The 27,142-nt window shown below is 42.8% G+C and overlaps 1 protein-coding gene across 5 annotated transcripts in view; it reads left to right on the top strand.

Annotated features, from left to right (window-relative positions):
* Positions 1-27,142, top strand: part of LOC132778106 (paired box protein Pax-6-like) — a 39,203-nt gene extending 12,061 nt beyond the window's left edge. For 2 of the 5 annotated variants that reach the window (XM_067469987.1, XM_060780761.2), the window contains 7 exons: positions 6,612-6,830; positions 16,264-16,422; positions 19,165-19,247; positions 19,354-19,513; positions 20,961-21,058; positions 21,177-21,348; positions 26,057-27,142. In XM_067469987.1, coding sequence (XP_067326088.1) covers positions 6,716-6,830; positions 16,264-16,422; positions 19,165-19,247; positions 19,354-19,513; positions 20,961-21,058; positions 21,177-21,348; positions 26,057-26,142 — 873 coding nt within the window. In that variant the 5' untranslated portion in view covers positions 6,612-6,715 and the 3' untranslated portion in view covers positions 26,143-27,142. The remainder of the gene's footprint in view (positions 1-6,611; positions 6,831-16,263; positions 16,423-19,164; positions 19,248-19,353; positions 19,514-20,960; positions 21,059-21,176; positions 21,349-26,056) is intronic. The other 3 variants (XM_060780762.2, XM_060780764.2, XM_060780763.2) reach the window with 3 other exon arrangements.

The following is a 27,142-nucleotide window of genomic DNA, read 5'->3' as shown; positions in this document are numbered from 1 at the left end:
ATGTCTGAATAATAATGGTAATAATAATAATAATAATAATAATATATTCATAACATGCCCTCTCCCCCCGAAGGGACTCATGCAAATATGAAGCTATGAAATCATAGGAGTTGAAATTATATAAGGTCTTTAGCCTTCGCTACCAAATAGTGCTGGTGCCTCACCAGACTACATCTCCCATTGTTCCATAGCATTGAGCCATGGCAGTTAAAGTGGTGTCAAACTGCATGTCTACAGTTTAGATGCAGTTTTCATCTTGACTCTCAGTTGCGAGTCATGTTGCTACATATCTTTCTACAGAGGACTCTGAATGCCTGAGCAGAGAAAACACATTGTAGCTTGTGAGGCTAAACCCCTTTCTCTGGCTGGATCTACACTGCACTATATCCCAGGATGTGATACCAGATTATCTGCTTTGAACTGGATTATATCAGTCTACATATCATCAGAACTTCCTGACTGTGAGAGCTGTTCAGCAGTGGAACTCTCTGCCCCGGAGTGTGGTGGAGGCTCCTTCTTTGGAAGCTTTTAAACAGAGGCTGGATGGCCATCTGTCAGGGGTGATTTGAATGCAATATTCCTGCTTCTTGGCAGGGGGTTGGACTAGATGGCCCATGAGGTCTCTTCCAACTCTTTGATTCTATGATTCTACACTGCCAGATAATCTGGGATAATCAGATAATCTGGGGCCAGATCCTGGGATATAGGGCAGTGTAGATCCATATTATGAAGTTAAGGTGTCTTTGGCACATTAGAGAAGTCAGAATGCTTATTTCACATGATAATATTATTGAACTGGGGAATGTACCATATATGTTTATTGAGCTGGGAAATGTATATATTTTGAAATAGCATGGAACACTCCCCAGAAAGCATAGGATAGGGATCTGGGGGGCTTTTTCTTTCTTTTCTTGAATATTGTATGTATGAGCTTCTTGTTACAGTTTGATTTTGGGACAGATTATACAGGATAGTTTTTTGTTCATGTGGAGCAACAATAGCTCAATGAAAAGCACATATTTTGCACAAAGAAAGTGCAAGAGCGCAATCGTGGCATGTCCAAGTCAGACTGGGAAAGACAGACTTCTGTCATAGAAGGTACTGAATTAGATGGCAAAGTGATTTGACTTGGTGTGAGGCAGTGTCCAGTAGGTGCTTCCAGATGTCTTGCTCCTAGTAACGATAGGTCAATCTGCAATTGATTTTCTATACTACTAGCTGTACCCGACATGCGTTGTGGTGGCCAACCTTCCCTCCCTCTTTCATTTTTTTATTTCTCTCATTCCTTCTTTTTTCTCCTTTTTTCTCTCCTTTCCTTCTCTTCTTCCCTCCCTCCCTCCCTCCCTTTCTCTTTCTCCCCTTTCTTCCTTCTCCACCTATTCTTGGACTACAACTCCCAGCAGTCATCCTGATCTATCTCTCTCTCTCTCTCTCTCTCTCTCTCTCTCTCTCTCTATCTAATCTATCTATCTGGAGGATTGCTGGGAGTTGCAGTCTGGGAATAGGAAACTGGAAATATGCAGGGATTGGGATGCTCTCAAAGAAATCCAAGGAGAAGAAAGCTTGCATCTTGGAAGCAGTGCATTTGGATCATTCTCCTCTCCTAAAGGGCCTGGTCTAGGAGATGCTGGGAGCTGTAGTCTGGAAGAGAGTGTGGATATGCTATTGTGTGTTTTGTTTGCCAGGGGGAGTCATTTTTGCGCATGAGCTGCAGAATCTTTTTGCTTTTTTTTTTTTTTTGGCTTTTTAAGTCATGTCCGCTGTGTTTTTTCTGTTTTTTTGAGTGATTATCACTCGTTGGCCTGATAGGTGTATTGTTTCCAAATTTGGTGTCATTTCGTCCAGTGGTTTTTGAGTTATGTTAATCCCACAAACGAACATTACATTTTTATTTATATAGATTGAAGATAATGCTTTATGGGACCTACTTATTCCATTATCTTTTTTTTATATCAAGGGCATGATGTTGCTTCACTTGGGAAGGGACGTATCTAGTTCATCTGAGCAGCCATTCCATACATATTCACATTTGCCTTTGCAGTGGGTATCCCTGTATCAGCATTAGCCTCAAGATAAAGGATCATGCTATTACCAACTGCTACAGATGGAATACAAATCAAGTGCCTGCTGCTAATGAGGAAAGAGAAATCAAGATATGATTCCATTTAGTTTTCTGTTTGTTTTGTTACTCAGGAAGTGATCCTTGGTATGAAAATAGACCAGTTCCCTTTTGGGGCTGTTGTTCACAGAATCTTACTGGTTAGAGGACACTGGGAGTTGTAGATCCAAGCTGTGAAACACAGGCATGACATGGTTTTCCAATTTTGTACGCACCAGCTTTCCCCAGTATAGTGACTTCTAGTTGTTTCATACTATAGCTCAGGCATAGGCAAACTTCGGCCCTCCAGGTGTTTTGGACTTCAACTCCCACAGTTCCTAACAGCCAGTGGGTTGTTAGAAATTGTGGAAGTTGAAATCCAAAACACTGGAGGGTCAGTTTGCCCATGCCTGCTATAGCACCCAGCCTTTGGGGAAGGCTGCAGTAGTCTATGCACCAAGGTCACTAATCCAGAGATTCTTCTACATTGACGCTTCACAACTGTAATGACTGATGCTCTTCCCAATCCACACCAAATTTTCTTTCCTTGTACTTACCTTTCACAAGGAGAGGTAATGTAAAAGGCAGGAATAACCCTCTTTTTAGAACTTGAACTACCCTGACTGTTTAGGGAGGCTGCTTGAAACTTTGGAGCTATGCATGTGCATCCTTGAAAAGTCCCAATGCCAAAACAATAAGTAAAACAAATGTATAGTTTTAAAATCACATGGTGGTAGGCTAAAACCAATTTTTAAACAAAGCATGGATAATAATAATAATAACAACAACAACAACAATAATAATAGTATACTTTATTTATCTCCCCCTGGTGGTGCAGTGGATTAAACTGCTGAGCTGCTGAACTTGCTGACAGAAAGGTTGGCAGTTTCAATCTGGGGAGTGGGGTGAGTTCCCGCTGTTAGCCCCTGCTTCTGCCAACTAGCAGTTCGAAATCATGCAAATGTGGGTAGATAAATAGGTACCACCTTGGCAGGAAGGTAACGGTACTCCATGCAGTCATGCTGGCCACATGACCTTGGAGATGTGTACGGAGAATGCTGGCTCTTTGGCTTAGAAATGGAGACAAGCACCACCCTCAGAGTTGGACACAACTAGATTTAATGTCAGGGGAAACCTTTACCTTTACCTTACTTTATTTATATTCAGCAATATCTTCCCGAGGGGACTCAGAGCGAATTACAGAATACATATATGGCAAACATTCAATGCCATAACAACAAAGACAGGCAATACATAGAGAGAGGCAAGGCTTCCCTCTTTTTTTCATCTCCGGTATCTGGAGGCTATGCTCAACTCTGCCATGGGGAGGTGCTGTTGTTCCATTATTCCACGCTGCTGCTTTCGAACTGCTAGGTAAGCAGAAGCTAGAGCTAACGGCAGGAGCTCAATTCGACCCACAGCTTAAATTGCCAACCTTCCGGTTGACAAATCTTTTTGTAGCTAGCAATTTAACCTGCTGTGCTAATTTTATTGTGGACTTCTGTTCCCAGAATCCCCTAAACACTTTGTTCTGTATGTTGGCTGTGGAATTTGGGAAGTTGTAGCCTTCACTCCTCTGAATTTCGTGATGTCTGGATTTTAAAGACCTTGATATGAAAAGTCATTGGGTTTTTTTTTTGAAGGTCTATATAGGTAAGTGCAGACATGCAGCAAGAAAAGGCCTGAGGCAACTTTCAAGATACCCATAAAACATATGCCCGTCTCATGTGTTCATGATCAGGGAACACTTCATCTATCCATCCACATGCAGTTCCTATCTGCCTCCCTGTTCTTCTGTATTTATCCATTTACGCATGTTTTATCCATCCACAAATCTTTTCCAAACCTCTAGTTGCGTCTCCTCATTTTCTCCCCATCACATAAAACTCTGATCATTCAGTCTTTCTGCTTCTTCTAAATATTTAACTGCAGTAGGAGGGGTGAGAAGAAGATGGCTTGAATGGGAATGGGAAAGGGTGCCCAGGGAGACTGGAGGACAGATCTGGGAAGTGCCATTGAGTGCTATGAATATTGGGGTGCTTTCACAAAGGCAAGGGGGTTGACACCTCTAAGCCTTGTCATCAGGAACTGGTAATTCGCAATGAGGGCAACGTGGATGAAAGACCAGGCAGTCTCTCCATTTGCGACCCACATCCACCCACTCAATCCGCAGCTGCAGCCATTGCTTTCAAGGACAACACAGCAAGCAGCCCTTGACATGTCAAGAGAACAGCAGGTCCCTGAGGTGGAGTTTCTCTCTAGCTAGAGATTGTGCAGAGATATAGACGCACACTATCATAGCGGGTAGGGCCTCCCCTACTGAGAAGCCCCCCCAACTCATCTCTAGCTTGACACGCAGAAGCCATGAACTAAGAATATGTGCGTATTCTCTTAATTCCAGTCCAAATTCTCTTAATTCCAGTCCAAATGTAGTTTGATCCCCCCCCCCCCCCAATTACATCCTTTACCACCATGATAAGATCTGTGTCTACTTATGTCTGGTCTTATTTCTGAGATAGAAATATGACATGCAGAAACCATTGGTCTCCCTAGTTTGGGATTATATTATTATAGCGACTGTCCCAAATAATCCTTTGTCATCCCACTTTTCCTGCAGTTTCTTTCTCTTCCCACTTTCCATCTTCAGCCTACTTCAGTTGCTGCACAATGCACAAAAAACATTTTTCAATCAACTCAACAGGGGAAGTGGAAAGAAGGGGCAGAATTGTACACTTCTCAGTGAGCTCAGACGAAGGAAAACTACTGCAACACCTGCTAGCATTGTCATCTATCTTCCCCGTTATTAAATTTTGCCACCTTGACTATACACTGAAGTTGCATGGGCACATGATTTTCCTTAATGTAGGCGGGTATAGGTTTGGTTTTAGCACAGCAGGTTAATCACCAGATACAGTAAATCTTGCCAACCGAAAGGTTGACAATTCGAAGCCAGGTTAGGGTGAGCTCCTGACCTTAAGCCTAGTTCCCCTCCCACCTAGCGGATCAAAAACAGCAATGTGAGTAGATGAAAAGGAACCACATTAAGCAGGAAGGTATTTTAGGCACGGTGTTGGGAGGGAAAGTTTATGAACAAAGAAAGCTCTTCAGCAAGGAGATAAAGCAACAGCACCCCCTGTGGCCAGAACCAAGCACAGCCTCCAAAAGATGCTGAATGATTTTTAAAAAGCCTAAATATACCTCTCTCTGTTGTCTGTCTTGGCATTGCATAATCGGCATTGACTGCTTGTCGTATATGTGTTCTGTGATCTGCCCTGAATCCTCTTTGGGGTGAGAACGGCGGAATATAAGTACTGCAAATAAATATATAAATTCTGCACTAGATAGTATATGCTTCTAAGGTTTAAGGTAGGGAGTCTATATCCAGCCCTACCTGAAGATCAAGCATGAAAACCATGGGATAAGATTCAAAACTAATAATGACAATAATAATAATAATAAGAAGAATAATAACAGTCAACGGTGGTACAAAAAATACAATATACAATTTACAACCTACAGACTATAAGGATTTAAACCTAAAACTATCTCAATATGAATAATTAAAACCATTGAAACCAACATAAAGTAATGGTTTCAAACTGTCTCCTAGGGTCCTTCCAGACAGGCCCTTTATTTGATCCCAGGTTTTCTGCTTTAAACCGTATTATATGAATCTCCACTGCCAGATAATCTGAGATAATCTGGGATAAAGAGATATAGGGCCTGTTTGAAAGGACCTCGTGAAATATCTGGGATTTGACCTGGAAAGTTTTTTTATGCAGAAAACAAGCAAGCAACCGCTTTACCAGACAAGAAACAATCGGGGACAACTAATCACCTCTCAACAAAAGATTCCTCCAGGAAGTAAGAAGCAATACCTGAAACTGCTAGGCCATTAAATGCTAATCAAGGTGGCCAATGGAAACATTCACACCTACCTCAAACAGACAAGAGTTCTTTCTCCTACCCTGGACATTTCACAGATATATGTATAAACCCCATTTTCCTAGTTTCCAATAGACCTCACAACCTTTGAGGATGCCTGCCATAGATGCAGGCAAAACATCAGGAGATAATGCTTCTGGAACAAGGCCATACAGCCCGAAAACACACAACAACCCAGTGATTCTGGCCATGAAAGCCTTCAACAATACATTTAAATGAAGTTTAGGAGATGTGACTATGAGGTGGGAACATGGGGTATTTTCAACATTAGGTGGACGTTTTGTTTGTTTTGCTAAATATTTTAAGTGTTAATGCTATGGAAAAAAGAGTTTGTTGTATTTATGGGGAAAGATAATGTCTGCTAATGCTTTTATGTTAAATAGTTTTGAGTCTCCTTTGAGAGAGATAAAGTGGGGTATAAATAAATATTATTATTATAAGTAAGAAGTAGAAGATGATGATAATGATACTGATTTCTTTTCGTAGTTCTTTAGACCGCTCATTGCAGAGTTCTTCTGAGTATTGATTATCTGTTGAATAACTGCTTCTCTCTTGCTGTGTCTTTCAGGTCTATCTGGTGCAGGGCGTGTGCCCTGCAGCTCGCAGTCCTTCAGGTGGGGGGCCTCCATCCACTTCCCTTCTCCCTGTCCCTCCGGTCTCCAGTTCCATTCCATGGGGGTGGATGGCATGTATGAGAAGAGCAGAATGCTGAACATACAGAACAGTACATGGGGTGGTCGCCAGGAGTGGTATCAAGACAGTTTGGTGACAGGACCACCCAACCCTGGTATGGAATGGGAGATTGAATTGCATACATGCCTGCAAGCACACACACCCTCATGTTGGCTTTTATTGATTTGAATAGGGATAAGTATTATGTCACAAATGTAGAAGGTTTACTGTGGTCAGTTTTCATGTGGGCTAGCTGCATATTGTGGTAAAATGTGTGTACAAGAGCCCTGTTTCTGTGTTTTGCCTTATGAAAGAAATGAAGTTTAGAAGATGTGACTATGAGGTGGGAACATGAGGTATTTGCATGCATTAACATTTCCTCCATTCCAGACTGTTTCCCCTGACTTATTTTTCCCAAGTCCTTATTATCTACAGAAACTCAATAGTAGTAACATTCAACCTATTATAATTTTCAACAAATCATGGCTATCTGCCTTACATTCTAGACCAGTGGTTCTCAACCTGTGGGTCCCCAGGTGTTTTGGCCTACAACTCCCAGAAATCCCAGCCAGTTTACCAGCTGTTAGGATTTCTGGGAGTTGAAGGCCAAAACATCTGGGGACCAACTGGTTGAGAACCACTGTTCTAGACTGATCTCTGCATTTAGCATCCACAGGCATCAGCTCGGCTTTCAATACTTTGGCAAGGCCCACTGCCAATGCCTAAAGCAATTTTAGTAATTTATGAGTAAATTCTTGTTTAGTAATTTATGAGTCCATAATGATGTTTACCTTGCACTGTTTGATTTATGTGTTGTTTATCACCAAAGCATTTATTGTTTCCCTTTTTGCCTGGAAGCCGCCCCGAGTCCCCCTGAGCAGATAGGGCGGCCTATAAATATATTATTATTATTATTATTATTATTATTGTTATTATTATCTGGGTCTGAATGAGAGCAAAGATCTTTCTAGTCCAGTACTGTCTTCCAAGTATAAACAGAACATTAGATTCAAGTACTCTCACATGTGTTTCCCAGTGATTATTTTCGGAGACACGGTGCTTCTGTTAAATATTAGCAATTGTGACTATCAGTTATCTATATCTTCCATAAACATGTGTAATTGCTTTTGATTGTTGTCAAAGTCAGCAGCTGTTACTACAATATATAGATGTGAATTCCTCAGATAACTATTCTCAATTTGCTTCTGACACGATAAATAAATACCTCTCTCAGATTGACCATAATCAGTGTGAAGAGGACATCCTTTTGTCTGTCCTGAAAAAGAGCAATCAAATCAAATACATTCAGATATGTGCATTTACATTGGGAGTAGGGACTCTTTGGCATTTTGGATGTTGTGATTTAGACCATGTTCCCCAAGCCCCCAAATACGATGACTTACAACTGGGTTATAAGAGCTGTCCAAAGCCTGGAAGGGAGGCTATCTACCCTGGCTTATATATTATGTCAGATGTGTAATGGAGTGCTTATCCTGTGCCATTATCTTGTATACTTTATACTTGACATGTGAATGAGTGAACTTTCAATGGGGACAAAGATGTTTCCTTCCTGTACCATTAAGCTGGCAGTTTGGACAGCCTTGTGACAGACCCTGAAGATGGAATAGCTTTTGAATGTTCCCATCTTTGGAGCTCCCTCAGTGTTTACCTATCCTACAACAGGGCACAGAGCCTGGAATACAATTTCTGGAATCTTTGAATAAGTGTCCTTGTGGGACAGGGGATTCTGTTGTCCCAAAAAAAATAAATAAATAAAGAGAGAGAGAGAGAGAGAGATTATTTTCAAATTCTGCCAAGGGTTTTTCAAATGTTTATATAATAATAACTCTGTTCTTTACACTGGAGATCATATTACTTTCCAGAGTTTGTATGATTCCTCTCCTGCTCCTGCCCGTGGCTGTTATGTAAGAGTAATAGTAAGGTAGAGCATGCAAAACATCTACCAATATTGTTGTAGATGTTTAATCTGGCACTCTAAATGGCTTGCATTCGAAAGCAACAAAACGAAGAACTGGAAAGCATGTTGTCACAATGAAAGAATGAAAGAAACTAGTCTCCACAGTGGTCAAAACCATTCGTTCTTTAAAAGGCCCAGCGTGTTTCGGCATTATCACAAATTGTCCTTTTTCAGAGGCTAGTCAATCAGAAAATTGCAGTATCTACTTTCTATAGTGCAAAGATTACTGCAGATGCAGACTGTGGCCAGGAAATCAGAAGACGCTTACTTCTTGGGAGGAGAGCAATGTCCAATCTCGATAAAATAGTAAAGAGTAGAGACATCACACTGGCAACAAAGATCCGCCTAGTCAAAGCCATGGTATTCCCTGTAGTAACCTACGGATGCGAGAGCTGGACCTTAGGGAAGGCTGAGCAAAGGAAGATCGATGCTTTTGAGCTGTGGTGTTGGAGGAAAGTTCTGAGAGTGCCTTGGACTGCGAGAAGATCCAACCAGTCCATTCTCCAGGAAATTGGAGAATTGGAGGGAAGGATACTAGAGACAAAGTTGAAGTACTTTGGCCACATAATGAGGAGACAGCAAAGCCTAGAGAAGACAATTATGCTGGGGAAAGTGGAAGGTAAAAGGAAGAGGGGCCGACCAAGGGCAAGATGGATGGATGGCATCCTTGAAGTGACTGGACTGACCTTGAAGGAGCTGGGGGTGGTGACGGCCGACAGGGAGCTCTGGCGTGGGCTGGTCCATGAGGTCATGAAGAGTCGGAGACGACTGAACGAATGAACAACAACTCTCTATAGAAGTGGGCCATTGAATATTGTAAGAAAGGATGCGAACAGGCAAATATTATCCTATAGAATGAATGCAATTGGGCTGCCTTGGCTCAAGGCTATGGAATCCTATGTGTTGTAGTTTAATGAGCCAGGGAATGATAAAGGCATTTAGTGCTAATCCGGGTAACCAATTGCAACATTTACACGTCTCAAACAGATAAGAGTTCTTTCTCCCACCCTGGACATTCCGTAGATATATAAACCTCACTTGCCTAGTTTCCAACAGACCTCTCAACCTCTGGAATGCCTGACATAGATGTGGATGAAACGTCAGGAGAGAATGCTTCTGGGACATGACCATACAGCCCAGAAAACTCAGAGCAGCCCAGTGATTTCGGCCATGAAAGCCTTCAACAACACATTAGCCTATATATCAGCCATGGGCAAACTCTGTCCGTCTAGGTGTTTTGGACTTCAACTCCCACCATTCTGGCTATTAGGAATTGTGAAAGTCCAAAACACCTGGAGGGCTGAAATTTGCCCATGCCTGCTATATATCCTAAATATTTATTGTGAAAGTTAGAAATAGAGGCCCTCCAGCTTCTGTGCCTCTTAAGTATATTTAGAATCTTGTTTTTCATCTCATCTCATTCATTAATTCATTCCAAGAATCCAATTCCACAATTAGGTGTCTAATCCTCATGGCTGTGGAGAGCTGTATATGAAAGGATACCTCTTGTACCAAGTCAAATGCCTTACATTTAAATAGATTGCTCCAGATAGGTTGCAGTACAACTGTTTATTTTAAAAGAATCCATAATTTCACATTATTTTAATAGCTGACTGTGTATTGCAAGTTGACCCCTGATCCCCACAAACTATTTTTGCATCCAGGCCTAGGTAGAAGCTGAGATATTTTCCCGATTATTATTATTATTATTATTATTATTATTATTATTATTATTGAGTAGTAGTAGTAGTAGCAGTAAAAAAAGGTAAAGTTTTCCCCTGACATTAGGTCTAGTGTCCAACTCTGGGGGTTGGTGCTCATCTCCATTCCTAAGCTGAAGAGCTGGTGTTGTCCGTAGACACCTCCAAGGTCATGTGGCCGGCATGACTGCATGGAGTGCCATTAACTTCCCACCAGAGCGGTACCTATTGATATTATTATTATTATTATTATTATTATTATTATTTATATACCACATTTATATCCCACCCCTCTCTACCCCGAAGGGGACTCGGGGCATATATAGTTAAATCCCATATATTTATACATTGGTAAATAAACAAAAACGTTAAAACCACACCCATTAAAAACATAGCATTAAAACATCAATTAAAATCACATGATCCAAATTGTATTCCAGGGCCGGTCCAAGTCATTGTATTAATTTGTAGTCTCATATTGCACTACTCCTCTTACTGGCCAAAAGCCTGATCCCAGAGCCATGCTTTGTCCCCCCCCCCCCGAATGTCAGGAGGGATGGGGCAGATCTAATTTCACTGGGAGGGAGTTCCATAGGCAAGGGGCCACCACTGAGAAGGCCTTGACTCTATTCCCCATCAGCCGGTGCTTGCGAAGGTGGTGGGATTGAGAACAGGGCCTCCCTCCCACGATCTTAACCTCTGAGGTTTACCCAAACTAGTTGTCCTGTTGCTGCTTCCTTAGATCCCCTGCCTTCTCCCTCCTCTCTTGATCCTCTGGGTCCCTTTGCGTGACGCCCAACAACTGAGATGGGCCTGGCTGATGTTGTGTAGCAGCATCAAACAGGCAGTCCCTCCCCCCCCCCTCCCCATCTGTGCTGTTTTTAGATACTCTGTGTGGTCTCCGCTCCCCACACTTCTCTCCTCAACCCCCCCCCCCTTCCTCATACCAACCCTCCCATTTCCCTTCTGGGTTTATGCAAGTGTGTTTCCTCCCTTTGCATTCTGCAAAGATCTCTCAGCAAAAACAGAGCTGATGGGGATGTGGGGACAGAAGGGGGGGGGGTGGTTGGGTAGGCAGGCAGACTTCTGTGGGAAGGGGGGCGAAGGAGGAGGAGTGATCCTGACAACACTACGTCTGGGCCAGGGCCAAGCAGAGACACTCTTCACCGAGGGGGCCTTTTTGGATCTCATTGCTTCAGGGGCTGCAAAGGATTCGGGGAAGGAGGGGGGGGGAGGGAGCTGGCAGTGTCGCCTCACATTAGGGCACTGCGGCTGATGTCGTGGCTTCGCGTCGCCTGCAGAGATCCGAGTGCTGGGCTCCGCAGAAGCAAAGAAAGGTCACTGTTCAGACCAGAGCTCCCTTGGGATAAAAGGTTAAACCCTTGTGGGTTCCCCCAAATCCCCAGTTGCCACCCACCAATTTTTTACCTTTCCCATAGAGTCCCCAAACCCCCTATGGCTGGTTTCTCTCTAGCCTCTTGTCTGAACAAAGCTCCTGTCTCACAAGGCCCGGATCTGCTTTCGTATGCTTCTGCCGCATTGGTGCAACTTCTTATTTCCAGAGAGGCAAACTTTTTGTTAAAGCTTGGCCAAATCCTTCATTCAAGTGACAGCTCCCGGAATCTCCCAAATAACATGATCTGAGCTAGATGGGGATTGTTGGAAGTATCGTCCCCGCAAAAGAAATAGGATAAGCTCTAGTCTTGGGCTGGATCCACACTGCAGTTTGAATTGCATTATATATTGTCAGTCTAGACCAGGTATGGGCAAACTTTGGCCCTCCTGTGTTTTGGACTTCCAACTCAAATTCCTAACAGCGTCAGGCCCTTTCCTTTCCCCTTTTCCTTTCTGTTGGTCGTGGGACTTCTGTGTGCCAAGTTTGGTTCAATTCTAAAGTTGGTGGTGTTCAGAATGCTCTCTGATTGTAGGTGAACTAAGGAAGGGGCCTGAAGCTGTTAAGAATTGTGGAAGTCGAAGTCCAAAACACCTGGAGGCCGAAGTTTGCCCATACCTGGTTACCCATATCTCCTACCCGTGTGACCGCATTTCTGTGTACAAACCCACATGACCCCTTCGATCATCTGGAGAGGCCCTGCTCACGCTCCCACCTCCATCGCAGGTGTGATTGGTGGGGACGAGGGAGAGGGCTTTCTCAGTGGTGGCTCCTCGACTCTGGAACTCACTCCCAAAGGACATCAGGCATGCCCCAACTCTGGCAGTCTTTAGGAGGAGCCTGAAAACATGGTTGTTCCAGTGTGCCTTCCCAGAATAAGGAAACTCCCAGCAATATGTCCTCGAAATGCACTTTACTTTGGAACTAGGAGTGTCTGCACGCCCCATCTCTCTCTGAAAACTTTATCCTAGTTCATATTTCATCCGTTCATGCTCAGCATTATTTTTAAATTTTAATTATTACATTTGGCCCAGCCATAGGTTTTTAAACGTCGCTGTGTTAATGTTTATTGCTTATTTTTTTGTTATGAGATTTATTTTATTGTTTTGTATTATTTGTTGTTATTGCTTTTATTATTGATGTATTGTGGGCTCGGCCTCATGTAAGCCGCACCGAGTCCCTTGGGAGATGGTAGCGGGGTATAAATAAAGTTTTTTTATTATTATATTATGATATTATAAACCAGTGGTTCTCAGCCTTCCTAATGCTGCAACCCCTCAATACAGTTACTTAAATTGTGGTGACTCCCAACCATAACATTATTTTTGTTCCTACTTCATAACTGTAATTTTGCTACTGTTATGAATCGTAATGTAAATATCTGATATGCAGGGTGTATTTTCATTCACTGGATCAAATTTGCCACAAATACCGATATTCTCAATATTGAATACTGGTGTGGTTTAGGGGGAATTGATTTTGGAATTTGGGAGTTGTAGTTGCTGTGATTTATAGTTCACCTACAATCCAAGAGCATTCTGAACTCCACTAACGATAGAATTGAACCAAACTTGGCACACAGAACTCCCACGACCAACAGAAATTACTGGAAGGGTTTGGTGGGCATTGGCCTTGAGTTTGGGAGTTGTAGTTCAGCTACATCCAGAGATCACTGTGGACTCAAACAATGATGGATCTGGACCAAAATTGGCACAAATGCTCAATATGGTCAAATATAAACACTGGTGGAGTTTAGGGAAAATAGACCTTGATATTTGGGACTTGTAGTTGCTGGGATTTATAGTTCACCTACAATCAAAGAGTATTCTGAACCACACCAATGACAGAATTGGGCCAAACTTCCCACACAGAACCCCTATGACTAACAGAATAGGGGGTTCTGTGTTTTCTGATGGTCTTTGGTGACCCTTCTGACACCCCCACACAACCCCCCCGCAAGGGTCCCCAGGTTGAGAAATGCTACTGTAAACCCAATTCATTGAATCTGTCAGATCTAGATCCATGATTTCATGGGCGGTCGCACATGGCTATGATTGCCTTCCAAAGGTAGAGTCTTGGAAATGGATCTAGAAATGACTTTGAAGACCTATTCTGAACATGCATGGTCTTTCACATTGAGGACATTGATTTCCAGATGGAAGGCAATCATGACAAGGGGTTGCTAGATGATGCTTTTTCTCTTTCCTTTCGCTCTGTATTCGTTCCTGTTCAAAATCCATAGCATTGTTGGTAACTATTCAAACTGCATTATATGGCAACGTAGATCCAGCCCCAATCCCATCTGTAGATACATAAGAAACTAAGAGTTCTATCTCCCCATTGGCTTTCTTTCCCCTTCTCTTGCTCTTGACCTCCATAGGCCTCAAGTATCATCAGGGGAATCTTAGGACACTTCTTCCCCCCAAACTACATACAGAAGTAGCACTGGAAGTGAAATCCTCCACTTCGAGTGTGCAGGAGATGGATTAAGAATTTTATCACACTTCCTTATTAATCATTCATCCACCTTGTATAAACTATTAATAAATAGTTGTCACTATGAGCAAAGACCAGGCAATCAGGCAGGAAGAAGGAGAAAGCCTGAAAAGGAGAGGGAAAGGGAGGCAGGGATTTGAGGATGGAGCTGAAAGAGAACATCACTGATATGAGGGAGAGAGGGAGTAGCGCTGAAGCAAGCAATGGGAGGATTGATTTGAGGTCAGATTTATGAGTATTAGCACCACTGGAGTGGGAATAGTGTCCTCTGCTGACCCTTGTCCTTTGCCAGTATATCCTTGTTGATATTATTGCATGCATTCATGTAATTTCTGACTTAAGGCGACCTTAAGGCAACCTTATCACAGGGGCTTCTTGGCAGAATATGTTCAGAGGGGATTTTCCCTTGCCTTCCTCTGAGGCTTAGTGTATGATTTGCCCAAGGTTTCCATGGCTGAACAGGGATTCAAATGCTGTCTTCCTAGTTTCCTGATCCGACACTCAAATCGGTACACCACCCTGGCTCTGGAATATATGCTACCAGACTTATACAGTGACCCTCTGGATCTGTCAGATCTAGATCCATGATTTGCAGTGATCACAGATTGGTGCATCCCATATTAGTAAATGGTGGCTGTGTAGATATGGAGACCCTGAAGCATGTATGCTCAAACCACCACCATCTAATACTAAGGGACATGTTCTCAACCTTCCTAATGCCACAACCCCTTAATATAGTTCATGTTGTGGTGACCCTCAACCATAACATTATTTTCGTTGCTACTTCATAACTGTAATTTTGCTACTGTTATGAATTGTAATGTAAATATCTAATATGCAGGATGTATTTTCATTCACTGGACCAAATTTGGCACAAATACCTAATATGCATAAATTTGAATACTGGTGGGGTTGTGGGGGATTGGTTTTATCATTTGGGAGTTGTAGTTGCTGGACTTTATAGTTCACCTACAAACAAAGAGTATTCTGAATTTCACCCACAATGGAATTGAACCAAACTTGGCACACTGAACTCCCACAACCAACAGAAAATCCTGGAAGAGTTTGGTGAGTTTTGGAGTTGTAGCTCACCTACATCAAGAGAGCACTGGGGACTCAAACAATGATGGATCTGGACCAAACTTGGCATGAATACTCAATATGCCCAAATGTGAACACTGGAGGAGTTTGGGGAAAATAGACTTTGACATTTGGGAATTGTAGATGCTGGGATTTATAGTTCACCTACAAATGCATCCTAAAACTCTCCAACGATGGAATTGGACCAAACTTCCCACACAGAACCCCCATGACCAACAGAAAATACTGTGTTTTCCGATGGTCTTTGGCAATCCCTCTGACACCCCCCCATGCCCCCCCAGGGGTCCCGACCCCCAGGCTGAGAAACACTGTTCTAGTACAACACCAATGCGCTGATTGTGGACTGTGCTTGGTGCATCCCATTTCCTGATAAATTCTACAACATTTTAAATTTATATTGAAGCAAAATTCCAAAGTTTGGCAACATAAAGCTGTGTTTCATCAGCTGTGTGAACAAGTGATGTAAACATTGAATGTAAAAGTAAACCCATTTTTAATTTAACTGTTGGAGTTGATTTTTACAGCTAGTAATGTAGATAGCATGTGGAACTTTGGGCGTAAACATTATATGTTCTGCCTGCTTTGTGTTAGTTTACCAAAGATTCAGGATCCACAATGAACAGAGAATTAATGAGATAAGCTTGGTGTCTCCTTCAGCTCAGCACCCAGGGCAACCGCCTACCTTGCCAGTCCATAAGACCATCCCCCTTTACCTCTCTAACTGCTATGCTATACTGCCTCCCAATAATGAAGTCTTATAAAACTTATAATGTGTGTATCTTTTATTATTGCATGTCAGAAGATGGACTGGATAGTCTTTGTGGTCTCTTCTGACTCTCTGATTGTATTTCCCGATATTGTTCCCTGGGGCAACCTGCAGATAGTTGCCAGCAACTCGAAAGTGGCCTGGATCCTGAGCATCCCCAAGGTGCAAGCAACCAAGATCTAGATGAATCTCAAATCCGTTTGCAGCTGAAGCGCAAATTGCAAAGGAACCGGACATCTTTTACCCAGGAGCAGATTGAAGCCCTGGAGAAAGGTAAGAAAGGAATGACAGTGGCAACGGCTGCTTATGCTGGGGTGTTCAAATGGAGTTGCTAACTAGCTGCAAGGCTGTCTTTCTAGACTAGCTGATTTCTAGGAATGCATGTATAGGTATGTTTTGCAGGACGTATATGTGCACTGTTATCACACAAACTAAGATGCTACTGGAAGAACTGTACTCTAATTCAAACAGTGCAAACACACACATTATACCAGTTTCCCCAATTGCTTTTTGAAAAAGATGCAAAGAGGTAGCTGGCATCATTATGACTAGTTGTATCTATGCAATTGTGTCCTTGGCTTTAGTCTTGCCATTCGGCAGAGTGAGTTGACTACCTCAGGCAACAGACTTGGGGTCTCATGAAATAATAGCACGTTATTATGTTTTACATAAAGGGGATATTTTTGGAAGAGATAAATTGGAGCTTGCCTTTATGTCTGTTCCTCACTCCTGAAACTGATTCCTTTTACAAGGCCCAGAATTTCCACATATGCTTGGGATCACTTAGATTATTGAGGTTCTTGAAATCGAAAACTGGTAGGTAGAGTGAAGACAATATGGAAAAGGGGAATGGGAGGGTCCATCTGGTGGATATAATTCATATTGCATCTTAGAGGCACATCTGCTTACATTGCTCTGTCAGGCATGGACAAACTTCGGCCTTTCAGGTATTTTGGACTTCAACTCCCACAATTCAGTTGTTAGCAATTATGGGAGTTTATTTATTTATTTACAACATTTCTACCCGCGCTTCTCAACCCCCGAGGAGGGACTCAGAGCGGCTAACACTGGCAACAATTCGATGCCGCAATATCACAAAATAACAACAATATAAAACCAACAATATAACAATATAAAACCATAAAAACACAATAGATTAAAACAATAACATTAATTATACAATCATAGCCATTTCTATTATCATAACAGTCATCATATGGTCCAATTCAATGTCCAAAGTACCGTTGTGCCTGCTAGCCAAAAGCCTGGTTCCAAAATCATGATTTTTTCTTAAAGGAAAGGAGGGAGGACGCTGATCTAATCTTGCTGGGTAATGAATTCCGCAAGCAGGGAGGCTACCACCGATAAGGCCCTGTCCCTCATCCCCACCAGACGCATTTGTGAGGCTGGTGAGACCAAGAGCAGGGCCTCCTCGGTGGATCTTAAAGTATGAGGCAGAACGTAGAGGGAGATACATTCGGACAAGTAAGCTGGGCTGGAATTATATAGGGCTTTATAGGTCAAGACCAGCACTTTGAATTGTGCTCGGAAATGGACTGGCAGCCAGTGGAGTTGACATAACAGGGGGGTGGTGTGCTCCCTGTATGGTGCTCCAGTGAGCAATCTGGCTGCCGCCCATTGGACTAGTTAAAGTTTCCGAACAAGGCAACCCCTCGTAGAGTGCATTGCAGTAATCTATTCGGGATGTAACCAGAGCATGGACCACCATGGCCAGATCAGACTTCCCAAGGTACGGGCGCAGCTGGCACACAAGTTTTAATTGTGCAAATGCTCTCCCGGCCACTGCTGAGACCTGGGGTTCCAGGCTCAGCAATGAATCCAGGATCACTCCCAAGCTGCGAACCTGCATCTTCAGGGGGAGTGTAACCCCATCCAACACAGTTTGTAACCCTATGCCCTGTTCGGCTCTTCGACTGACCTCTGTCTTGTCTGGATTCAATTTGTTGGAGTTGAAGTCCAAAACACCTGGAGGGCTGAAGTTTGCCCATGCCTGCTCTATATCGTATCACTTTACAGTAGAGTCTCACTTATCCAACATAAACGGACCGGCAGAACGTTGGATAAGTGAAAATGTTGAATAATAAAGAGGAATTAAGAAAAAAAAACTATTAAACATTAAATTACGCTATGATTTTACAAATTAAGCACCAAAACATCATGTTTTACAACAAATAGGCAGAAAAAAAACTGTTCAATGCATGGTAACGTTATGTAGTAATTACTGTATTTGTGAATTTAGCACCAAAACATCGCAATGTATTGAAACAGCTGTGGATCCAGGTGGGAGGCAGACTGTGTTGGATAATACAGAATGTTGGATAAGGAAAGGTTAGATAAGCGAGACTCTGCTGTGTATGCCATGGCCTATACCTGGGAACAGAGCATCTGCTTCCAGCAGAACATTGTAGTGTTTCCAGGAACATGCCCCCCATATGCCAGACTAGCAGTAAGTGGGGAACCACAACCTGGTCTCTAGTCATAATCAAAGTTCAAACATTACATTATGCTGACTCTCCAGCCCACTTCCACCTTCTTCCTTACTTATACCAGGAAGTGAGGTAGCATTGGAAGTTCTCTTCTTTCTGTTTCTGTCTTTCTAGGAATCAGTAAGCACATCTCTTTTTACAAAGATTTACAGCCTAAGAGGCTGTTTTCCAGTTCATTGGGATGTTAAGGAGTTGTACTGCAGTGTCATTACAAGGAGACAAAACCAGAATTAGTTGGTTCTACCTGTTCTTGAATTTTGGATTCACCTTTCATTGGCCACCCGGCCCTCCCAGTCCCAAAGGGCACCAGCTGACCCAATTTTGCAATTTGATTTAGATGTTCTTTATTGGCCTCGATTGGGGAAATTAACATTTAACAAAGTAACATAGAAAGGAAGGTGTCCCTAAGGTTGCTGCCAGGAGGTGGTAATGTGCTAATTCAGCCATAGCTGTGAATGATGGAGAGGTGAATTAATCTCCCTGACTTTGACCCTTCAATGTTCCTCAGAGTTTGAGCGCACTCATTATCCTGACGTCTTTGCCCGGGAACGCTTGGCAGCAAAAATTGATCTTCCAGAGGCCCGGATCCAGGTAAGATGGGAGATGGCTGTTTAAAATGATTGAAATAAGAACAAAATATCTAGCATTTTTACATCATTGTTTCATTGCAAATGATGCTATTTTACTTTTCCTACAGGTCTGGTTCTCCAATCGCCGAGCCAAGTGGCGCCGGGAGGAGAAACTGCGGAATCAGAGACGCCAAGCCGGAGGAACAGGGGGACACCTGACCATAAACAGCAGTTTTGGCACTGGAGGGAGCACTGTTTACCAGTCTCTCCCTCAGCCTACAGGGTCAGGTAAGGGCTTACAGGATCAAGTTTCCACAACTTGGAAAAATTCTATTTTTGTTTCACAGCTTCCAGAGTTCTCTATCTTCCTGCCCAAAATAACTTTTCCAAGCCTGTATGTGTCCCATCTAGATCATTAGCTCCCTTCTGGTATTTATCCGACAGTTCCTGTTTAAAAATAGTGTACTGTAAATGTTTCCTTGTTGATGGCACAGCTACATCCATTCTACCATCCTAGGGCCCATGGACTTGAAGTTGAAGCAATAGTACTTTCAATTAGCTGGGATGATGATATCAACCCCCTACCTGGGCTTTGTTCTGTTTTGTCCCAGAATAAGCCTTACAACAAGGGTTAAAGCAACTAAAAAAGCTTTACTTCAGCAAAATGATATTAATGTACCAAACAGCAGCAAGGGAACAAAAGGTAAATCCCAGAAGCAAAGGAAAAAGTCTTACATCAGACATGAAAGAGTCTTTGGCAAAAAGTCTTTGCAAGGCACTTAGCAGATGCTGGAGCTGCAAGCAAGGAAACCAGAACACAGAAGCACTAAGTAGAATGGTTGCTGCCAACATTGACCTCACAACCTCTGAGGATGCCTGCCACAGATGTAGGTGAAACGTCAGGAGAGAATGCTTCTAGAACATGGCCATATAGCCTGAAAAGCCTACAACAACCCAGTGATTCCAGCCATGGAAGCCTTTGACAATACATTGACCACTTGCTTTACTACTGATTTATAGCCCCAGCTCCTAGCACAGGTATTCCTAGGACGAGGTCTGATTGTTCAGCGTCCTTGCAGCAATTCAAGCTGACCTTCTTCTTTCTTCTTTCTTTCGCCTTTCAGCATTCCTGAAATTTAGGAACCTACAGTTCTTCTCGCCTTCTTCTTCCTCCTCAACACTTGACCCCAAATCCCCAACTCCTACACCTTGTTCTATCTCCTCCTCCCCAGAAGAGGCATACACAAAAGGCTTCTCTATTTCTTTTGAGTTTACCTGCAATTTTGGCAGTTCCTGGAAGGAACATAAATTTTCCCAGTTACAAAATATTGTTGTAAATCTCTTTTAACAGAAAGTATTCTGGGACGAATTGATCTTAAATGGGAAATTAAGAGTTATTTGGTTCTGATCGAGCAAGTGGTTCGAATCTGGTTAGTGAATTACATCAGTGTAAATGTTGGGAGCAAGAGAGTGAAAGGCATGGAAACTGTATCTTCAGAGAAGGCATCAGAGAAGTAGAATAGAGCCAACAGGTTTTGTCTATCTTTCTTGGACACCATGACCCTGGGAAAACTGTGACCACTAAAGTAGTGTGCATTTGTTTGTAGATTATGGATCCACAAAGTCACTTGCATTTTTTGAGATCATCCTTGAAGATACAGCTATGAAGATTGTGATAAAGACTTCAAATTTTGGTATTGCACCATTGATCACGCATCTCTTCCCCTTATTTTAGGCACTATGTTGGGCCGTACAGAAAGTGCTCTCAGCAACAACTATGGTGCCCTTCCACCCTTACCTACCTTCTCCATGGCCAACAGCCTCCCCATCCAGGTGAGTGCAAACTGAAGTGTGTGGAAGTTTGGAGCAAAAGCTCAAACAGAGGTATGTGGGAGCTGGGGTCAATGAATTATGATCCTCCAACCTCTTTTACTCTTTCTTCTAATGCCAGCAGCAGGCCGTGCCCCCGGTTGCCAGCCAGACGTCATCTTATTCTTGTATGCTTCCTGGCAGTTCATCGGTGCGAAGCTACGATTCATACACGCCATCCCAGCTCTCCTCACATAACCTGAGCCCAAGCAATGGAGCCTCTACTGGTAATGGAAGGGGAGGAGGCATTGCAGGTGGGAAGCGGGTAGGAGAAGCCACCTTGAATTGGTAGCGGGGGAGGATAACTTAGAGTACACAACAACTAGTACTAGCAGGTGGGGAAAAAGGGTGGGAAAATAAGTACTCAGAGCAATCTGATGTTGCTCTTTGGTTAGCAAGATTTCCAATATGTCAAAAAGACACTATAGATCAGTATTTCTCAAACTGTGCTCCTTTAGATGTTTTGGGCTTCAGCTCCCAGAAATCCCAGCCAGCTTACCAGCCATTAGTAATTGTGGAGGCTGTAGTCCAAAACATCTGGGAGGGACATCATTTGAGAAACTGCTATAGGTAGAGCAGAGCCTTGAGAAACCTATTTTTTGGATTATGAATTCCACAGTCCCTTATGCTGGTTGGAGGATTATGGGAGTTATAAAACAAAGAAGTAAATACTGTGAGCAAGAGGCAAATAAGTATTTAGGATCTGCCTAGGTAATGATTTCACTATGAAATGGGGAAAATGACAGAATTCTGGAAAGCTCAGCATTAATACATTATTTTGAAAAGCAAGTTTCTATCCTTTGTGGTCATGAAGTAATGGATAAACATATTGTCAGCTTCTGCTAAAACACACCAGGCATCTGAGTTTGTTTTTCATTCGTCAAGGGCGATGCATATTCATTTAGCATCATTTTCAGCTACCGCACCGTGACTCAGAGTCATCCTTTACAGAGACCACAAGCCAATTATCAACCCCAAAAGGAAAAAAAATAAAGTAAAACACTGTACCTGCAATTTCAGATTCTGCAAGATAACTTCCAAAAAACCATCAGGGAAATGAGAGAAATTATGTTTCGGCAAATTGTCAGATTTCGATGGTTTGCTCCAGTTTCAGATATAGGCTCAAGTATTGTTCCCAAATCATGTAGTTTGGGGTGCAAAGGGGAATCCTTTTTTTGCCTAATGTTTTAGACTGCAAGCTCCTTCATCTCCCAAGTAGGGCATATTGGCTATGGCATATTGGAATGGCAAGGCAACCAGTGGGAAACAAATTGTATAGACCTGATATAAGTCTTGATTGCGCCATACCTTTTATATGCGGGGATCCTAGCAGTGTTGGAAAGTACTGACCTATTCAATCTTTGTGAATGTAGCAGTTTAACTGTAGGTGAAATTCCCCTTTCAGTGCATTTGAGAGAAGAGGAGCATGCCTACCCAGAACCCTTTATTTTTCCAGAATTTCCCCCCAAAATGATGAATTCCAAAACTTATGTGAGCAGCATGACACAAGTCTGCTCTGGAACTCTCCTAGATGCAATGAAATGTCAGCTTGGAAACTTCTGACACATCAAAGCATGCAGGATGGGGAAAGTGTGTCCTCTTAGACAGAGTTATAATATAATATAATAATAAATAAAATAAAATTTTATTTATATCCTGCCACCATCTCCCGGAGGTACTTGGGGCAGCTCACAAAGTATTCAAAGGTGCAAACACGCATTATATAAAAAGTGCAAAGACAACAACACAAAGCAACAACAACCAACATAAACATCACCCCCCCCCCCAATTAAGATCAATAAAATGCAACAGCAGCTGCAGAATACAAAATAAACTGCAATCAATATAAATAAAAATGTAATGTTAGTTTGTGGGATTAACAGAACTCGAAAACCACTGGACCAGTTGATACCAAATTGGGACTCAATACACCTATCAGGCTAATGAGTGACCATCACTCATAAAAACACTGAAAAACACAGCAAAAGAGACTTAAAAAACAAAAAAAAAACCCCAAAATGCATTTAAACGCATGCACAAAACCACACATATACACAAACACACATATATTATACACATATACACAAATATTTACACACACACATACACAGACTGGCCACAGCAACGCGTGTCAGGGGACAGCTAGTTAATCATAAAATGCATGGTAAAAAATCTCTAGGTCCTTGAATTTATAGACATGGTCAAAAGCTTATCTAAGAAGCCATGTCTTCAGTTGTATACGGAAGGCTCGGACAGTTGGGGCTAGCTTAATCTCCCTCAAGAGGGCATTTCAAAGCGAGAAGCCACCACCGAGAAGACCCTCTCTCGTCCCCACCAACTGCACTTGAGATGGAGGTGGAACCGAGAGGAGAGCCTCCCTGCTAGATCTTAGTGCCTGGGCTGGTTCATAGAAGGAGATGCAGTCTCAGTTGGAAGATCAGTTGGAAGATCAGTTGGAAGAGTTGCCATCATCACTTGCCAGAGGCTATGCTGTCTGTCTAGAATATTGTCTAGAATATTGTAGCTGAATCAGGACAAGCAAAAAGGAACACTTCTTCATACAGTATATAGCTAAGATGTGGAATTTGGTACCACAAGATGTAGAGATGGCCACCAACTCAGATGCCTTCAAAGGAGAATTAGATAAATTCCTAGAGGAGAAAGCTATCAGTGGCTACTATATGGCTTTCAGGAACTTATCTCATTGGGATAGTCTAACACTCTTTGAACATGATTTCTAACACTCTTTGAACATGATTCCAAACGGGTCCAATTACATGGCGTTTGTCCTATTCTGTTAATAATCTGTTGGAATCCATCTGCAAAACATTGCAGAAACAGAGTGATTGCATATGGGATTCTAATAGTATTTTTTTATTTAATATGGTTCGGAGACATTGTTTTTACGTGTGGTGGTAAAATCAGTGAGCATTCTGTCAACTAAAATCTCATGAGGATAGTTAGAGACTTCCAGACTGTATCATTGTGTAATATTAGATTTGTTTTTAAAAGTGACATAGGGATAAATTTGAACAGATTGGGAGGAGTAAGATTTCTGTAGCGTGATGAGTCAAAGCATAGTATTTTCAAAATGTAAGGATCGAGTGGGATGGGGACAGTATGGGCAAACTTTGGCCCTCCAGGTGTTTTGGACTTCAACTCCCACAATTCCTAACAGCAGTAGGCTGTTAGGAATTGTGGGAGTTGAAGTCCAAAACACCTGGAGGGCCAAAGTTTGCCCATGCCTGCAATAGATACTGTTGTGGCATGTGCGAAGGAAAGAGGCATGTTGTTACTATTGCATGCTTATGGGCTTCTCACCGAAGCTTCTCATTTGTCACTGGAGGAACGGAATGATGGTTCACAGAGGCCTTTGATCTGATCTGGTATGGTTCTTCTTGTGTTCTTGGCTGTGTGTGAAGAAAAAATATTTTGGGTGTCAGATATGGACCAGTATGCCATAGAACGCCCTGTTTTGTTCAGTCAATCCTCATCTTAGTCATACCTTTGTATCGACTCTGGATTCTCAAAACAAGAGAACGGCTGTTCTTCTGAAGTATATTCAGTTGCGAGGGGGCATTTCAACTCCTTCCTGCTTCAGATTGTAAATAGGATATGGACCTGCCCTTCCTCTTAAACTGTTGTTAAGAAGGCCGTTGGTGGAATACAATGTGATGAAAACTGTTCTCTCAGGGCTTCAAGAACCTCCCTAAGGCTTTGCCTTTAATCTTTAGCAGGGACCCAGTTATTATTCTCTATACTGTGACCAATTCTGGGCACCACAGTTGAAAAGAGATGTTGACAAGCTGGAATGTGTGCAGAAGAGAGCAATTCAAATGAACAAGGGTCTGGAGAACAAGTCCTATGAGGAGCGGCTTAAAGAGCTGGGCATGTTTAGCCTGCAGAAGAGAAGGCTGAGAGGAGAAATAATGAGGACCATGTATAAATATGTGAGGGGAAGCCATAGGGAGGAGGGAGCAGGCTTGTTTTCTGCTGCCCTGGAGACTAGGACACGGGACAATGGCTTCAAACTACAGGATAGGAGATTCCACCTGAGCATTTATTTATTTACAGTATTTATATTCTGCCCTTCTCACCCCGAAGGAGACTCAGAGTGGATTACAATGCACACATACACGGCAAACATTCAATGCTGTTGTTAGACATACAAGACAGACAGATAGAGGTATTTTGGCATTTTCCAACTTTGGTGCCTGGAGGTTGTGCTCAATTCCAGCCATAGGGAAGTGCAGCCGCTCAATCCACGGTGACGATGAGCCCTTTTTGATCGTCGAATTCCCCTCCTCCTTTGATCACCAGCATTTTTTATAGTGTCGTAAAATACCTCCCCTCTAAAGTGGTGCCTAATTTCTCTACTCACAGCTCAGCTGTTTTCAAACTGCTTAGGTGGACAATGAGCTTAGGTTAATGGTCGGGTGCTCAATCCAACTCGGGCTTCGAGCTTGCCACCTTCCAGTCGGCAGTGATCCATTGCTACTAGTGATTAACCAGTTGTGCTACAGGAAGAACTTCTTGACTCTTAGAGCTGTTCAGCTGTGGAACTCTCTGCCCCAGAGTGTGGTGGAGGCTCCTTCTTTGGAGGCTTTTAAAGCAGAGGCTGGATGGCCATCTGTTGGGAGTGCAATTTTCTTGCTTCTTGGCAGAGGGTTGGATTGGATGGGCCACGAGGTCTCTTCCAACTCTATGATTTTAAGTTAACAGAGGTAAGCATCTCATGTCCAAAGAGTCTTGATAATCCAGAGCTTTGAAATTTTGCTCTTTTGGAATACAACTCCTATAACAGCCTTTTATTTGTCATGTTATTTTTTTCAGCAATCTGTTTATTGAATGTATAGATATATATTTATTTTACTGTTCTGAGTTTAGTGGCATATGAGATTTTTTGTGATTCCTTCTACTGACTGATAATCTCTCTTTTTCTCCTCCTTACGACCTTTGTAGGCTTAATCTCTCCAGGGGTGTCCGTTCCTGTACAAGTCCCTGGAGGAGACCCCGATCTTTCCCAGTATTGGCCAAGATTACAGTGAGGAGGGAAGTGGAAGAGGGAAATGGAAGGCGGAAAGGAAAATAGGAGAGTAATGAAGAGGAGAAATGATGGGTCACAACATGGAAAGGGAATGGAAGAGAAGGAAGAGCTTGCCTTCCTGCCTCAACTTTGTGTATCTATCTATGTTAGGCAACCATGTCTGTGTTGGTGCCGAGCCTTCACCCTCCTCTCGGTGTGTGCACTTCTGTGTCACGGGAGAGCAGGGGACAGCTCCTTGGTTGTCCGTTCCCCTCCCTCATTATATAGTTCGTCCTGTGGCTTTCTTCTTTTCCTCCCCTGGCTCCTAAAAAAGGGCAGAGAGAACCAGGCCTTCCAGAAGTACAATGGCAAGACACAAAAAGAAAACCAACATCCTGGGGATCAAGTGTCATGGATTGTGGGAATCAACGCCTTCTTCGGGAAGCTGATACAACAAACGAAACGGATGATAAACCCCAAGAGACATAGTGGCCACCAAATTAAATCCAGTGGAAATCTACACAGGACTGCCTGAGGAAAATGAAGCACACATTCCCCTTTCAAGCTATTGTTTGCAAAGGATTGTTGGGGGTAAACCAATACCACCGCAACCATTTGGAAAGCAGTGAATATCATTGTGGGGAAGAAAGCATTGACCCTCTCCTCTTTTGCCCTCCTAGAATATCGTGGGATAGATGTTCAAGGCCTCCGGGCCCCTCTTGCGGTTTTGGGAGGGTTGCTAGTGTTACTTCTTCCTGGGTGTGTGATGTTCAGTGGTTTTGCCCCTTTTAAAGATTGTCCTTTAAGCCCCTCCATGTATCTCTATTCACTCTGCCTCACTCCAACCTCTTTTCTTTCCTGCATGGAATTCACTTAGCTGGGTTTCCACATGGATCCCAGAGGACTTGGGACCTCTGACCTACACAAAATGCTCACGCACACACACACTTACACACACACTCTTACACACTTGTAGATTCAACCTGTTTTCACCTGTGTTAATAAAGGACCTGTGTAAATAA

This window comes from Anolis sagrei, chromosome 6 (assembly GCF_037176765.1).
Source record: "Anolis sagrei isolate rAnoSag1 chromosome 6, rAnoSag1.mat, whole genome shotgun sequence".
Classification (NCBI taxonomy): domain Eukaryota; kingdom Metazoa; phylum Chordata; class Lepidosauria; order Squamata; family Dactyloidae; genus Anolis; species Anolis sagrei.
Note: the sequence above shows the minus strand (reverse complement) of the source record. Positions and strands in the feature narration are given on the sequence as shown.